General features: G+C 41.2%; 1 protein-coding gene across 1 annotated transcript; it reads left to right on the top strand.

Moving 5' to 3' along the window:
* The first annotated feature begins 150 nt into the window (after nt 1-150).
* ATP6V1D (ATPase H+ transporting V1 subunit D) lies at nt 151-17,161 on the top strand. The gene is made up of 9 exons (XM_079769633.1): nt 151-308; nt 7,288-7,405; nt 9,664-9,743; nt 11,438-11,505; nt 12,566-12,610; nt 13,547-13,650; nt 14,116-14,182; nt 15,331-15,409; nt 16,350-17,161. The coding sequence occupies exons 1-9, from the start codon at nt 268-270 to the stop codon at nt 16,489-16,491; spliced, it is 744 nt and encodes a 247-aa protein (XP_079625759.1). The 5' UTR covers nt 151-267; the 3' UTR covers nt 16,492-17,161.
* Nucleotides 17,162-17,230: the final 69 nt, after the last annotated feature.

Below are 17,230 nucleotides of genomic sequence, written 5' to 3'. Positions count from 1 at the left end.
GCGAGCCGGAAGTGAGGGGCAGTCTCGCGGTGCGCGCGCCTCCACATCCGGGCCTTGTCTTCTTCACGTCCTCCCACCCCCGCCACTCCACCCGGGTGCCAACAGGAAGCGGAAGTGAAGAATGCGAATCCCGGCGGTCTCCTAGCAACGCGAGGGGTGGGTCAAGTGAGACAACCACCTGACTGCGGTAGAAGGAGACGCTGTGGCTGGGTGTGTGGCAACCACGTCTGCCCGACCGGGAACCGAAGCCGAACAGTCATCGTCAGGATGTCGGGCAAAGACCGAATTGAAATCTTTCCCTCGCGAATGTAAGTAAGAGAATGAATGTCATTAGGTTCAGGACCGCCTGGCGGGATTCTCGTTTCCTCCGCGGCGAGGTTCCTGATTTTCTGGGCGGATCCTGAGCTCTCCCGGTCTTTCTTCGTGGGTGCAGGGCGAGGCTCCCTGGCGGCCCCCTCACTTATTCCTCTGAGTGAACCGGCTTGGTCAGAGCGATCCCTGCCCATAGGAACAGGCGCCCGGCCTGCTGGCGTTTGTGAAGGTCCGCTAACCCTATTCATTAATCCAGCCATTCATTCCACCCTCCCTGTGGAACCCGGCACTGGATTACGTAACTGTGAATCGATGCTCACTTTAGCGGAGAGATGGGCAAGCTAACGAGGTTTGATAAATGGATTGAGAAAGGAGGTTTACTGCCGTGGGAAGCACATAGAAGAGACTTCTAAGCCAAATTGGGTGTTGAATTGAAATGCCCTAGCGTGGACGCCAGATCTTATCCCCTTAGTCCTTTTCCATGATTCCATGAAATGTCACCTGCGATGAGAAGGTACCCCGAGTTTCTGAGGCACTCCTCTTGTTCAGACTTATGTTAATAACACCCATCCCATTGTAAAGTGGATAGTAATTGTTTGCCTAACGTTCCCACTGGACCGTGCGCTCTCAAGTATTAATCCACTAGAGGCCCGGTGCAAGACATTCGTGCACTAGAGGGAAGGGGGGGCGGGGAGGGGGGTCCTCTCAGCCCAGCCTGTGCCCTTTAGCAGTCGGACAACCTTAGGGCTGCCACAGAGGCGGAAGAGGCTCCCGCCACCTCCGCTGTGCTCGCCAGCCTTCAGCCTGGCTTGTGGCTGAGCGGAGATCCCCGCTGTGGGCGCGCACTGACCACCAGGGGGCAGCTCCTGCGCTGAGCGTCTGCCCTCTGGTGGTCAGTGCCCGTCATAGCAACCAGTCATTCAGTAGTTTGGGCATTTGCAAATTACCTTTTTATTATATAGGATTATTATATAGGATAGAAGTCCACAAAAAATGTTCCTCGAATGAACCCATGCCTTGGAATTTGCTCACTTGTGGGCAGCCTTTCTCTTTTGGTCTGATGTCTTTGGCAAGAGAAGTAGCATATGGCCCTAGGTGTTTGGCCAATCTGTAAAGAAAATGTTGAGGTTTTCTCATATGTATCTAACAATGTGTGGAAGGAAAAGATTGTTCTTATTTGCCCTCTTCTCCTTTTCCTCTTTTTCTTCTTTTTTTAAAAAAAATATATTTTATTGATTTTTTACAGAGAGGAAGGGAGAGGGATAGAGAGTTAGAAACATCAATCAGCTGCCTCCTGCACACTCCCCACTGGGGATGTGCCCACAACCAAGGTACATGCCCTTAACCGGAATCGAACCTGGGACCCTTCAGTCCGCAGGCTGACGTTCTATCCACTGAGCCAAACCAACTAGGGCTCTTTTTCTTTTTTTCAGTGAGCAGCAGAAAATCAGTTTTGGCTTTGACATTTAGATCTTTTTTTATTGTGGTCCTATCTCTTTGGAAGAATTCTGTTGCTGTTCTTCATCCTGACCTTTTTCTCCTAAAAAAAAGTTATTTTCAAACCCCAAACCTAGATTTCTGTCTCTGCCTGGGTGGCTACAGCTCCTAATGAAATGAAAGAGTTGTTGGCTTTTTGTTTATTTTTTTTACTTTCACCTACTGGCTTTCTAATAGCTATTTGGAATCAAGTCAGTTGTGAGGAAAATGGCAAAACTCTAGCATAGCTTCCAGCAGCCTACGGTTGTGTTTCCTAAATGACACCAGCCCCTATTAAAATGTCTGCCTGAGGAAGCTCAGAGCCACCAGAAGAATTTACTGTTTAATCTAGCCAACACCTGCTGGTAATCCCTGACCTCCCTTTCTTAGGGCATTTACTGAAAAGGGCTTACAATGATGAAATCTTCATTTTCCCGTTGAGATGTATAGGGTGTCCCAAAAAATGTATACACATTTTAACAGCTGATAACTCAATTTTGAAAATGAAATGTATTTTAATAAACACTGCCTTTATAATTGTTCAAAGTATATGTGTAGATTTTGTTGGGACACCCTGTATATGTCTTTCCCTATGAATTAGAAGTGTCTTTCTCAAAGACCTGAAAATCATTTCTTTGAAATGTAATCAGGAAGGATAAGGCCTCTGTCTGTGAGGATGGAATCCTAACTTCCATAACTGTCAGCTAGTAGACACAGGTGGCCCAATCGCATTTCCACTGACCAGCCTTCTGGAATTTTTCACTTCCCTGAATCTGCTTGAATCCCCTCTCCCTTCTCTCCCTCATTCTTCTTTTAAAATGCAGTCACCTTTGCACACCTCAGCTCCTTCCCCTATTGTCAGTGGTTACTGAGTAAAATCAGTTTTCACTGCTTCAATTAACGTTTGACTGTGTTAATCTTAGATAGTAGTCAGAATGTTAACATTTTTTTGTCGTAATTTAAGACTAAGAGGTGAAAATAAACTTCATTCGGCTTAGACAAGAAGAATGATAGGATTGTGAAGGTGGAAATTGCTATTTTAGAGCATCCAGCTTGCTGTTTAAGGGGAAAATCAGGTGCAGGAAGTAACAGCTTCTCTAAATATTTTCCCCAAGGCTTAGCACAGGTACTTTGTCATGTAGTCAGATGTCTTTGATTCATCTGGAAATAAGTTATCATCCTAGCTGAAGGCCAAACACTTTAAGTAGGGCTGAGCAGCTGTGAAACTTGAAAAAGAATAAGTTTTTTAAAGAGCCAGGTTAGGAAATACACTAGTGACTTCTCTTTGAGACAATTCTTATAATGTTACCCTATGAAATGGGGCTGACACCCAGTTAGGCACCAGAGAGAGAAAAACAAGTTTAGGGTGGAATTGAAAGAGACATGAAGGATATGGAGTCTAAAGAAGTCAGTCAAATCCAGGTTATACCTACAAGGGCTGTAAGCCCTTGGGCAGGTCACTCTTTGAGTGTCAAGAGTAAAAATGTGTCTATTTTACAGAGATGCCATTACCTAGGAAGAAATTAAAATTAGCCTGGTCAGTTCAGTTTTATCAACCAGTTCACCTTTTTGCTATCAAACTTGATGGAATCTGCAGTACTAGGATTTGACTTACATTTGATCCAACTCTTTCCAAATTCTGATGGTTAGTGTAAACAATACAGTATGTTTAAATATACACATTGGGGCAGCTAAATCCTGCTCAGGCAGGAAACTGAACCTGCCTCACTTGGTTAGATCTTCAGCCAGTCAAAGGCAGCCTGGATAGCTGGAGAGAGCTGTTCATCTGGTGCTATTTATAATCTGTAGGGGAGGCAGAGTCCCATGTAATTGGGGTACAGTGGGCCTACGGTTGAGCCTCAGACAAGTCCCTGGAGTCAGAAGGCTGGTTCTTGTCCTGCTCTGCCTTTTCTTCAGTGAGTGACTGTGGGAAAGTTGTTTCATTTTTCTAAGTCTCATTTTCTTAACTTTCAGGATAATGTCTAAAGTTCCTTCCAGCTGCAGAATTGTCTCAATAACCTTTGCCCTATGGTAAAGGACTTCAACAATCTAAAAAACTTAGCCAAAAGGTCCATTAATACTATTTTGCATTTGGTTATAACACCATTTATATGAAATTATATCTCCTTAAACAAATCACTTTAAGTATCTTTAAGGTAATCTATTGTTGGATCTTATTGCCCATTTCCCCCCCATTATTAAATTTTATCAGGCATATGGGAGCAAGAACAGAAATGTCAGTTTCTGCTGTTGGTTTTTTTACTTTGGTATTGTGGTTTCTGATGGGAAAAGATTGAAATAGGCGGTAAGGAGACTTCAGTAGCTTGTCACGTCTCAGGAGTCTATTCTTATATATGTCATTTAATCTATATATATATAAAAGCCTAATATGCAAAGTGTCCCCTTGGGAGTTCAACTGGGAGACCGGGAATTCGATCGCTCGCTATGATGTGCACTGATCACCAGGGGGTGGCGTGGAGTGAAGGAAGGCCCCAGCTGGCAGCTGGAAGGCCCCGATCAGCCCTGATCCCCGGCCAAGCCTAGGGAACCTACCCGTGTACAAATTTCGTGCACCAGGCCTCTAGTAAATTATAAATGCTTATATATGTCATTTGTTACCTAATTTGTTACATTCATTTTTTATGTATAGTCATTTACATAAAATGATTGGTATTAGGGTTTTGATTGATATCAAAACACTTTAATGCCACATTTAAATAGAAAAAGTAATAAAAGGTTGTGGAATAAAATGCAAAAGATACAAAAGAATCCTATATAATAAACGCCCAGCAACCAAAATGGCAGAACGACCAGAATGACCTCGGCCCCTCACCCTGGCGGCCGCCCCCCAGTGAGCGGTTAGGGGCGATCAGGCAGGCAGGCAGGCAGGCAGGCAGAGTGCTTAGGGGCAGTCAGGTAGGCAGAGGTGGTTAGGGGCGATCAGGAATCAGGCAAAGTGTTTAGGGGTGATCAGGCAGGCAGAGACAGTTAGGGGCGATCAGGCAGGCAGGCGATTTGTTAGGGACAATCAGGCAGGCAGGCAAGCAGTTAGGGGTCAGCGGTCCCAGATTACGAGAGGGATGTCTGACTTCCGGTTTAGGCCAGATCTGCAGGGATCCCTGCGAGATCGGGCCTAAACTGGCAGTCGGACATCCCCTGAGGGGTCCTGGATTTCGAGAGGGTGCAGGCTGGGCTGAGGGACACCCACCCCATGCACAAATTTTGTGCACCGGGCCTCTAGTATAGTAATAAAAAGAAAAAAATCTTTTAAAAATATTTTAATTGATTTCAGAGAGGAAGGGAGAGAGCTAGAAACATCATTGATGAGAGAGAATCATGTATCAGCCACCTCCTGCATGCCCCCAAGTGGGGATCCAGCCTGTGACCCAGGCATGTGCCCTTGACTGGAATGGAAGCCGGGACCCTTCAGTCTGCAGGCCGACACTATCCACTGAGCCAAACCGGCCAGGGCAATCTATTTTTTTTTTTTTTTAGTCAGCCCCATTTCCCAAAGGAAATGGTTACAGTTTCTGTGAATCCTTTCTATTCTCTGTATCTGTATAAGCATATTTATCCCTCCATGCTTTGCATAGCTAAAACAATATCATATAGGAAGCACATGCAGACCTATTTTCCTCTTTTTTTTTGTAACTGCATATCATTCCATTATATAATGAACCATAATTTATGGAACATTTAACTTATTTCTACCCATTTGCTCTTATAAATAACTAGAGGCCCGGTGCATGAAATTCGTACACGGGGGGGGGGGGGGGGGGGGGGAGGTGTCCCTCAGCCCAGCCTGCACCCTCTCCAATCTGGGACCCCTACCGGGATCGGGCCTAAATGGGCAGTTGGACATCCCTCTCACAATCCAGGACTGCTGGCTCCCAACTGCTCGCCTGCCTGCCTTCCTGATTGCCCCTAACCACTTTTGCCTGCCAGCCTGATCACCCCCTAACCCAGTGATGGGCAACCTTTTGAGCTTGGTGTGTCAAACTTCGCCAAAAAACTGAGCATAACTCGGGTAGTGTGTCACTTTGAGGAAAAAACATTATTTCGCAAATGTTTCATCCTCGGCATGCGGCCACCTCGGCGGCCGTGTGTCATCAGAAATGGCTACGCGTGTCAGTGCTGACACACGTGTCATAGGTTCGCCATCACTGCCCTAACCAGTCCCCTGCCAGCCTGATTGATGCCAAACTGCTTCCCTGCCAGCCTGATTGCCCCTAACTGCCCTCCCCTGCTGGCCTGGTCACCCCTAACTGCCCTCCCCTGCAGGCCTGGTCACCCCTAACTGCCCTCCCCTGCAGGCCTGGTCACCCCTAACTGCCTTCCCCTGCAGGCCTAGTCACCCCTAACTGCCCTCCCCTGCAGGCCTGGTCCCTCCCAGCTGCCTTTCCCTGCAGGCCTAGTCATCCTCAACTGCCCTTCCCTGCAGGCCCGGTCACCCCCAACTTCCCTCCTCTGCCAGCCTGGTCACCCCTAACTGCCCTCCCCTGCAGGCTTGATCGCCCCCAACTGCCCTCCCTTGCAGACCTGGTCCCTCCCAACTGCCCTCCTCTGCTGGCCATCTTGTGGTGGCCATCTTATGTCCACATGGGGGCAGCCATCTTGTGTGTTGGAGTGACGGTCAATTTGCACATTACTCTTTTATTAGATAGGATGTTGGAGTATTCATCCATAACCTTGTACATATTATTGTATACCTGTGGGAGTAAATATGTAGGATAAATTCCTCAAAGTGGAATTGTTGGTCCTGAAGGTAAGTGCATAAATTAGTGGACAGATTTTTAAAAAATCCTTAATACACTTCTTTTTTGTTGTTATTAATCCTCATCCGAGGATATTTTTCCCATTGATTTTTAGGAAGGGAGGAGGAGAGACAGAAAGAGAGAGAGAAACATCAATGTGAGAGAGACACATCAATTGGTTGCCTCCCACACGTGCCCCAACCAGGGCTGGGAATAGAGCCTGCAAACGAGGGACGTGCCCTTGACCGGAATCGAACCCATAACCCTTTAGTCAGCGGGCCAATGCTCTATCCACTAAACTGGCTAGGGATAGAACACTTCTAATGGAAACAGGTATTGTTTTAATTTATAAATCAAATAAGTATTTAAACTATGTTGGAATCATAAAAAGTACTCCTGATAAACTTTATTATGACAATATTTATGCCAGATATAGATTAACCTTTTGCACTCGGATGTCGAGTGTGACTCGACACGGATAGCATCGGTAGCAGCTCGAGAAAAAAGCAAGCGAGTGCAAAGGGTTAAAACGTTGTTCTAGTTTTAAATAAACTTCTCATTTATGGAACAGTTGAGGGTAGAACTCTGTGGTATTGAGAAACCAACTAAACCTGTCAGGTACAAATGCTGTATATATTATTCTGTTGACATCAAAGAATAAAGCATAACTTTAACATTGTATTGGGGAGGTATTTTTCTTTCTTTTAAACAATGGGAATAAATGTCTTTAACTTTGTTTACATAGGGCACAGACCATCATGAAGGCTCGATTAAAAGGAGCACAGACAGGTCGAAACCTCCTGAAGAAGAAATCTGATGCCCTAACTTTGCGATTTCGACAGATCCTAAAGAAGATCATAGAGGTAGAATGAACCTTGCTTAGAACAGAATTTATTTTGTAAATATCTAAGGAAAATCCAGCATGGCTGTTGACATTTTAATTTTTCTTTGTTATTTTAATTAATTTTCTTTCAAAAGTAAAAATACCATTATAAAGTAACGAGTTTCACATGGTTCATTTAATAAAATCCAAATTCCTTACTCTTGTTCTCGAGCCTCACTTGATCTAACCTGGCCCCTACCTGCCTCTCTGACCTCATTTGCCCTATTCTTCCTAACATCCTCCTCTAGGGTCTTTGCATTAGCTGTTTTTTTCCTGCTGGAAATGCTCTTTCCCCAGAACTACTTATGACTGGCTCCTCTGTGCATTCTGGTCTCTCCAGAGAGGCCATCGCTGATCACCCAATCTGAAGTGACCGCTGTATTTACTTCTGTCATGTTTCCTTCTTTTTATCATAGCACATAGTACTGCATGGTATTTGTTTGATAGTTTACCCCCACTAGAGAATGTAAGTTCCATGAGAAGGGGATTCTGTCTTTTCAGCAATGTATTTTCAGTATCTAGAACAGTGTTGGCAGCTAGTACATTTGACTCAATGCTGTTTGGATAAATTATATACAGTGGTATATAACAAATGAAGGTTCTTTCCCATTTCCCCTCTCCTAGCCCCAACTATCCTTTTTTCATTTCCCAGAGGAGTTCTTTGTGAGACTCTGTTTTATATCCTTCCCATCTTCTCTCTCTCAATCTCTTTCTTCCTGAATATCTCAATCCCTTTCTTTGGTAGCACCTATTGAAAGTATTGCTTTTGTAAAGCATATACCAAGAGTATGGTATCATGTGTGGCTGTATGTCCACACACAGATTTTTTGGTAACAAACATGCATGCAAGTACACACACACACACACATTTATATTTATATAACATTTTCTGCCCCACTCCCCCTTCCTTCACTCCATGGCAGAATATGATGAACAGCTTTCTACATCATATAGTTCGGTCTCATTCTTTATAATAGCTGAATGGTACTCCTTTGCATGGATCATGGAATTTACTGTTTCTCTATTGATGGATGTATAGTTTTACCATTTTGTGGGGGAGGGTACTCTTAAATCCTTATGTGTATGTATGCTAGCATTTTTCTGGAAAAGTCCTAGAATCTCAAGAATCATTTAATTGCTTGATAGATAACTCAAATTGCCCTCCAAATTGTTATACTAATTTACATTTCTGCTGAATGATTAGTGAGAGGACCTATTTTCTTAAATTCTTCTTAGTTGGGTATTAATTTTTTTTTGTTGCCAATCTGTTGTGCTAAAATTGCTATCTTGACCTATTTTCTTAAATTCTTCTTAGTTGGGTATTAATTTTTTTGTTGTTGCCAATCTGTTGTGCTAAAATTGCTATCTTATTTTAATATATTTTTTTTTATTGATTTCAGAGAGGAACGGAGAGGGAGAGATAGAACAGCAATGATGAGAGAGAATCATTGACCAGCTGCCTCCTGCACTCCTCCTACTGCGGATTGAGCCCAAAGCCTGGGCACTTACCCTGACTGGGAATTGAACGGCTGGGCTATTTTATAATTTTGAAAATAAACCTTTACCTTGAATAATTTTTTTTTTGGGTGTGTGTGTCGGGGGTGATGTGAGGAGTTAGGGATTTTAGCTTCATCATTTTGTAAATGCATGACCAGTTGAGTGGTCTCTTTGCATTGCTAAATTGCAGTATAGTCCTGGGGCTGTTTCTGAACTCTCTGTTCCATTTCATTGATTTAGTGTCCCAGTACCAGATGTATTTCTTTATAGTTAAACATTTTTAATACTTGGTAAGGTAACTCTCTACCCACTGTCCCAGTTATACTTCTCTTAAAAAATTATTGGATATTCTCAAACATTCAATATTCCAGATTTATTTTAGAATCACTATGCCATTAGGGTTTTGACTGCACTGTAGTGAATTTAGGAGATTAATTTGAGCAAATCATTATGGACCCATTCAACAAAAACATAGTCCTGCAGTAAAGATTCAGTTTTCTCTTTCTTAATGTCTTTATTTTGATGTTTTATTTATAAAACTCATGGTTTTGCAACATGATTATGACCATAACTAAACCTGTTAAAGCAAAATAGGAAATTTTTATTTTATCATTATCAAATCAATGTTTATATTTACATGCATACCTGACATGAAATACTGATGGTATTGAAGCAACATGATTATGATTTTTCCTGGTAAAATAACTTGGTTGAATCGGCTATTGGTTTATATTTTTTCAGACTAAAATGTTGATGGGTGAAGTGATGAGAGAAGCTGCCTTTTCACTTGCTGAGGCCAAGTTCACAGCAGGGGACTTCAGGTAAGAAGACTAAATTGGGTGTTTTGAAAAATCAGTGCTCTATGTTCAAAATTTCATTTAAAAGCCATTTTAAATTTAAAAATATTAGCATTAAAGACAATTGCTATATTAATAATTAGGAAGGACACTTTTAACCCCATCCCCTTACCATCACCATCTTCATTACTACCCACATGTATCTGTTACATCGTTGTAGGCACAAGATACTTAATATTTTATGGTCCATTTCTATTTAACATGGTATCATTAACATTTTTTCCTTGTTTTCACTTAGCCGCATAAACTTTCTCTAGATGTACCATAACTTATTAACCTTTTCTCCTAATGGAAGGCCTTTGGGTTGATTTGCTTATGTTTTTTGGTATTAGAAAAGGTGCTCGATCCCCAGTGTGGTGTGTGCAGGAGGCAGCCGATCAATGATCCTCTCTCCCTGTTCCTTCTTCTCTGAAATCAATAAAAATATATTTAAAAAAAGGGGTGGGGGGGAGGCCCGGCATGACTTTTATGGCTTTTGTCATATCAATATATGCCTTACAAAGCATTCAAAATAGTTTAGTATTCCTTTACAAAGGGGTTTTGCCAATTTACATGTTACATAATTCCCCAAATAAGCCTGTGAAGTAGACCAGGTAAGCAGTTTTTCTCAGTTAAGTTCAGTGCCTTCCTGAGTCAAATGGCTATTTAGGGGCAGAGGTGCAAGTTATTTTCAGGGGTTTTGATTTTAATGTTGTTTTTTTCTTAATTTTTGTTGTTAATCCTCAACTGAGGATATTTTTTTCCATTGATTTTTAGAGAGAGTGTAAGTGAGGGAGGGAGAGGAAGGGAAGGAGAAGGGAGTGAGAGAGCGAGAGAGACTGAGAGAGAAACAACGATGAGAGAGATAAGTTGATGTGAGAGAGACATATCGATTGCTTGCCCTGACTGGGGCTGAGGATTTAACCTGCAACCCAGGCATGTGCCCTTGACTGGGAATAGAACCTGTGACCCTTTGGTGCTTGGGCCAACACTCGAATCACTGAGCCACACAGGCCAGGGCTGATTTGAGTCGTCTTTACTCAGTGACACAGTGCCTTTATTCTTCGTGTTCCTTATTTGTCTGGGAGCATTACCTGGTGGGCCACGTCTTACAGCCTGAGGGCCATAAGGCCTTTGAAGCAGTAGACTAAGTTTTGCCAGTGTTGGTAGGATAACAACTTGCAGTGGCATTTCCAAGCAGAGGGAGGAATCAATAGTGTGTAGGTGGTATGTGAATACCTTAGGGTGGTTATAGGGAAAACACTTTACGATAAAAATGAGGAGTCAGACAAAGCCAGATGGAAGTTAGGTAAGTTCTAGAAAAGGAATTGTACTCCTTTTGCCAAACTTAGAAGTTTTGAACAGCAAACCTAAAAGGAAAGAAAGCTTTCCCTAAATTACATTAACAGAATGAAAATCCCACGTCTGACTGAAAACTCAAGCGATCCAAATACTTTAAAATCATTCTTTGTTTTTGGTTTTTTTATGACTAATTTTTAGTCTTTGCTCTCTGAGGACCTCCTGTGGAAGTAGTGATTTTTGTCCTTTTCGGGAAAAAGACTTATTATCAGAACATACTTAATTGTGATACCTCACTCTTGTTAAAATTATCCAATGGTAGGTTTATTTTTCACTCTAAAAACTCAACTAAACCAAGGCCCGTTTTTTCCCCCCTGCAGCACCACAGTTATCCAAAATGTGAATAAAGCCCAAGTGAAGATTCGAGCAAAGAAAGATAATGTAGCAGGTAATTTTTCAACCATTTAGACTCCATGGGGGAGAAAAGGTGACATTTTAAAATTAACCTGTTTATACAGCAACTAGAGGCCCGGTGCACAAATTCATGTGCCAGTGGGGTCCCTTGGCCTGGCCTGCGGGATGGGGCCGAAACCAGCTCTCTGACATCCCCCAAGGAGTCCCGGATGGCAAGATGGCACAGGCCAGGCTGAGGGTCTGCACCGATGCACGATCAGGGCTGGGGAGGGACGCTGGAGGTTGGCCAGCTGGGGAAGGACCACAGGAGGGCTCCAGGGCATATCTAGCTCCAGCAGCAAGCTAACCTACCTGTGGGAGCGTCTCCCCCTGGTGGTCAGTGCACGTCGTAGCGAGTGGTTGAGCAGCCTTAGCATATCATTAGCATATTATGGTTTGACTGATTGAACGGTTGACCGGACACTTAGCATATTAGGCTTTTATTATATAGGAATATATAGGATGTCTGGATATCCCAATTAATCTTTTCTACTTAGACTCTAAGAGCAAGTTGATTGGCTTTACATGTTAAACCCATTGTAACTGATGATTTCCAGGGAGTTAGGGTAGGGGAAATGGGAAGTTGTTTAATGTATATAAAGTTAGGGTTATACAAGATAAACACATTTCAGAGATATGCTGTACTGTATAGTGCCAATAGAATAATATGGTGGTGTGCACTTAAAAACTTGTTAGGAGGGTAGATCTTATGTTGAGAGTTCTACACACACACACACACACACACACACACACAGGAAAAGGACACATAAAATCTTTTGGAGATGATGGTGTTTATTACCTTGATTATTGTGATGGTATCATGGGTGTATGCATATGTCTAAACTCATCAAAATGCATATATTAATTTTTTTTTGTATATTAAGTATATCTCAGAGCTGAAGGGAAAAACCCACTGTAACAACCAGATATCTTATTACTCAGGCTAATTTAATTTTTGAATAGGATTGAACAATTAGGAAGGCAGGTTCCTAATTTTATTCGTTGAAACCAGTTACAATTCCAGACAATCTGTTGACTTTTTCTGTGTTTAACAGGTGTTACCTTGCCAATATTTGAACATTACCATGAAGGAACTGACAGTAAGTTTCTCTGGGTTCTGATTCCTCTTTAAATGAACCTTGTTCTGGAAAATGGTGCTAGACTGAGTTTGGTGGTTCCCATGTTAGAGCCTTTTCTGATACAATTAGGACACTTGGTAATCAGTTCATCAAAAAAGTGTTATGGCAGGGAGTCATTAAACATTGTACATGTCTTAAAATATTTTATTTTAACCTAGAGATATATAAGTGTACAGTCATGTAACATTTTAAAAATATAAGCTCATGGCCTTTCTTTGCATACGAATTCACTGTTTAGACTTCTAGGTTGTCTTTCTGCATAAACCACACCCATAATACATTGTTTATAATTTCCAGTTTGGGTCTCTTTAAAGTAGAAAAAGATCTTAGACACTGATGCAGTCTGAATGCTGAATTTCCCTAGAATTTTATAGCCCACTCTCATTTTTTTTTTATAACTGTCTCACCATTCCCTTATTTGACAGCATTTTTGGAGTAGTAAAATATCTTTGTTGAGTCTTTCCAAAGTAATCAGATTTTTTTTTTTTTTTAGAAATGTAACAATGTTCTTCCTTTGGCACTCATCTTTCATTGGTCCACGTAAAATATTTAGTTAAGTTCGAATAAAGTAGAGCATTCTGGAGAGTCACCTATTAACAGTGTCATTGTCCTGGGGCATCAGGCCGTTTGTTCTACTAGGGAATGGAGCACGTTGGTTACTCCAGCAATCTGGTGAAGTGGGGGTTGGTTAAACACCTCCTATAGTTAGAATAGTATCCCTGTGGATACTGTCATGTCCAATAGTGTCTGGGGAGGGAGATGGGCACTTCATGTTTGCATTTAATAGAGTATATTTGTTTTTCCATGTTGGCACTGTTCTGACATCTTCTTTTGGGGAATTTGAGGGGGAAGATGACTATTCTACAATTACAAGTGTTGTCTGACTGGTTCTTTCAGGTTATGAACTGACTGGTTTAGCCAGAGGTGGGGAACAACTGGCTAAATTAAAGAGGAACTATGCCAAAGCAGTGGAACTACTGGTGGAACTCGCCTCACTGCAGGTAGGCAGAGAACTCCCTGCTGTTTGGTTTCTAATATTTGAGTGCGGGAGATTCAGATCTTGGCTCCGTGTGTACTGAACTCAGTACTTCAGACTGTTTTCATGACCTCTGTGAAACAAGTCAAAGATGTTTTGATTTCTGAAATAGTGACTTCTGCACCATTGTCCCAACTTGTGTTACTGACAAAATGTGCAGTGGTGGTTTCACTGTGCTAGATGATGACTGCAGCTTTAAATGCAGATTTAACACGGTGTATGAGTGAAAAGCCCGGTTTTCCTTTGTGGCCAGCTAATGTGTATCTAGGTTATTTGTGCATGATTCTCTCCTCTTGCCATTTTTACAACTTTTGAAAGGACTAGTCTTGGTTTCCAAATGTCCTCTACAGGTGCCATCTGAGTGGAGCAAAGGAACAGGGCAGAATTAGGAAGACTTTATACTTACATTTTATTTGTCCTCTTATTTTAGACTTCCTTTGTTACTTTGGATGAAGCTATTAAGATAACCAACAGGCGTGTAAATGCCATTGAACATGGTGAGTGCAAGCCTGTGGGGCTCTTTGTTCATCTGCTGTGCATGCCTCTACATTTGTTGCATAACTGCTAGGATCAGGCACTGACCGCCAGGTGGTACACACTGCCCACAGTGGGTAGTGCAGTGAGTCAGTGGTGCTGTAAAATGTTATTAAGTGCTTTGATATGAGGTGTATAATTTGGGTGTTAGATGAGAGTAGTGAGTTCAAAATTATGGGATATTGTATTCACTGCTGGTTATACATTTAGAATAAAGAGTGGAAACTATTTCTCAAGAGCTATAGTGTTTTTAGTACTTCCCAAAGACTGAGTGAATGATGCATTTTTTTGAACACATCAAATATTTAACGTTAAATCCCTCTCCCTTAGGCCTGTGTCTTACAGAAACAATGTCCTATATTCTCTTGATTTCTGAAAATAAATTTGCCCATTTGATGCATTATTTCCCATCTTTATTATTTCAAAACTGTGACTGCTAAGTATTAACGTAATACTTTTTGCTTAAGAAACTCAGTTTTCATTAAAGGAACATTTTTTCAATTTTAAGGTAAGGAGAAAAACTTGAATAGCAAAGAAATTATTTTGCTTGATTAGTGTTTAAGAGGAAGTCACCTCATTTTTAAAAAACTGTAAACACATTTCCTGACTGCTTGCTAGTGCCAGCCCTTGTACATGGAGTTACAAGCAAAACAGAATGGATAAGGTAATAGTTCCAACTCTCAAGTTGACATTCTAGAACAGGCAAATTCCATGTAAAACAGAACCTTATGACTGACACAAAACACAGCTTATTGCATTCTCTGTGCCTTGATGCTCCACTTTTCCACAGATTACTGTATATTTGAATGTGGGAGATTCAACTCTTATTCAATGTTATATATTCATGAATTCAGTGACATATATATTGTGATCCAATGTTATCTGTCTGTAGAAAAGACATAGAAGGGTATATACCAAAATGTTTATAATAGTTACTTTAGGGTGGTTGGATTATACTTTTTTTTTTATGTTCTTGTTTTCTAAATTTTTGCATTAAATGTACATTGATTTTATAATTAGAAAATATAACTAACTGGTATACAAATGAGCACTGGCAATTAGAAAAAAAAGGTTTAAAGTTCTCACAGGTATGTATTTTTTTAAACCCTAGTCATCATTCCCAGGATTGAACGTACCCTTGCTTATATCATCGCAGAGCTGGATGAGAGAGAGCGAGAAGAGTTCTATAGGTTTGTTGGAATTGGCAGTTATTGATCATTTTTTGTTTTCCATATTCCAGTGTCTCTATTTGCTGAGAAATTTGTTGGCTTCTGTTCTTTAGAATTAGCATAGCTTGCATTTTACTCTGATATGTAAGCAGCAAGAAATAATATTGCCAAAGGCTGTGAGGACAGATCTATGCCAAGTTTTGCACATACCTAAAACAGCATCTCCAAAAGCTTTAGTCAGAGGAGCTATTAATAGACTTGGTTATTTTAAAAAGTGAAACTGATTTAAGGGGGTGACTGTCTCCCACATAAAAAGAAACTGGATTCATCAACCAGTACGTATTACATGTTGACTATGTTCCAGAAGGGGACATCACATAATAGTGTAAACTATACCATTAGAGAACTGGTGCAGTAGTTGGAGAGAAATGATGCACGTACATAATTGGTAATGAACATTTAGAGTTAGTAGGGTTAATAAATACTAAGTAGGTGGTGTACAGGGTCAGTGTGTCAGGTTCAGAAGTGGGAGACAGATGAAGGCAGGCATATTCAGGGAAGACATGGCCCTCTTAACTCTGAGCGGCATCTGAGTATGATTTATAATCTTAATTATCAAAGTTTATTTAGTTCTGTCCTTCAGTGATGTTTAGGGTTGTGGTGAGCCAAATGGAATGATACAAAATTTTAATAAATGCCTAAATGCTCAAAATCTGTTCCAATATCAGGGAATAGATTTCAAAGTTTATTCACCTTGGGATAAGAGTTTTTGAAATAAATTATTAGCTTAAAATATGTGTATCTTACTGCAAATCTTTTTTTAATGGGCTATAAATAACTAAAACTGAAATTACGATAAAGTTTTGTTCTAGTTTGTGTTTATTATCCTTGTTACAAAACTAGAAGAAAGCAAATCTACTGAGTACTGAAATAGCATTCAGAAAAACCCTTTACTTTACAGGTTGAAGAAAATACAGGAGAAGAAAAAGATTCTCAAGGAAAAAACTGAGAGGGAATTGGAGAAACGGAAGGTAGCTGGAGAGGTAACGGAGCCTGCCAATCTTCTGGCTGAAGAGAAGGATGAGGATCTTCTGTTTGAGTAATCTTGCCTGCTCTGGTTCTTTCAGAAGTCCTGACGTGATACCATTTTAGTTCAGTGTGTAGGTTTGGTTTGTGTGGTTGTTTATTTTTTGGTCTAATTTCACTGGTTGTAAAACTTCCCTGTATGTCCATTTATGGGATTACTTTTGCAGAATCCTAATTTACCAACCATTGATCACAGATGAGATTTAGAGAACCTGCCTAGGAACTTGTAGAATTCATTCTGCAGAAGTGTCACACTACCCCAATTATAAATGGTTATAAGTGATCCGCTTACCAAGCATATTAGGAAATTCTCCTTAGGAACCAGCAGTGGTCTGAGGCCAATACAAGGAGGCCAGCTACTGTAGGAGCACCCTCCTTTCCTACCCACCCACACCCCTGGCGCTGTTGTCTGAGATAGCTCAGCCATCCTGTGTTTCTGTGGTACTTCTCCAGCTTTAGGAAAGCCTTCCCTTAATTTACCTTGCATGACAGGTCTCTGTTTGTTCTCTCTGTCATGGAACAGTTGTGCCAATTTGCATGTGACTGTGGTATAAACAGTAAAATGATTAAAAATGAGTTGCTCGTTTTTTAAAAAGAAATTAAGGAAACAGAACATAATACCTATGCCGATAGGGAGCATTCCCCTATGGTGAAGAATTAAGTTAAAAGATGTGTGTGTTTCACCCAGAAGTTCCAATGGACTGACTTCTGGCACAAACGTGAAGACAGGATGGTCGTTAGATATGCTGAAAACTT

Source organism: Cnephaeus nilssonii (genome assembly GCF_951640355.1).
Source record: "Cnephaeus nilssonii genome assembly, chromosome: 4".
Taxonomy (NCBI): domain Eukaryota; kingdom Metazoa; phylum Chordata; class Mammalia; order Chiroptera; family Vespertilionidae; genus Cnephaeus; species Cnephaeus nilssonii.
This window is presented reverse-complemented; position numbering and strand designations above follow the sequence as displayed.

Excerpts from the sequence above, each read along its gene's own strand:
- ATP6V1D (XM_079769633.1), top strand. The coding sequence starts at position 268 with ATGTCGGGCAAAGACCGAATTGAAATCTTTCCCTCGCGAAT. Across the intron at positions 309-7,287 it reads GAAATCTTTCCCTCGCGAAT|GGCACAGACCATCATGAAGG; the intron begins GTAAGTAAGAGA and ends TTGTTTACATAG. Across the intron at positions 15,410-16,349 it reads GAGCGAGAAGAGTTCTATAG|GTTGAAGAAAATACAGGAGA; the intron begins GTTTGTTGGAAT and ends TTTACTTTACAG.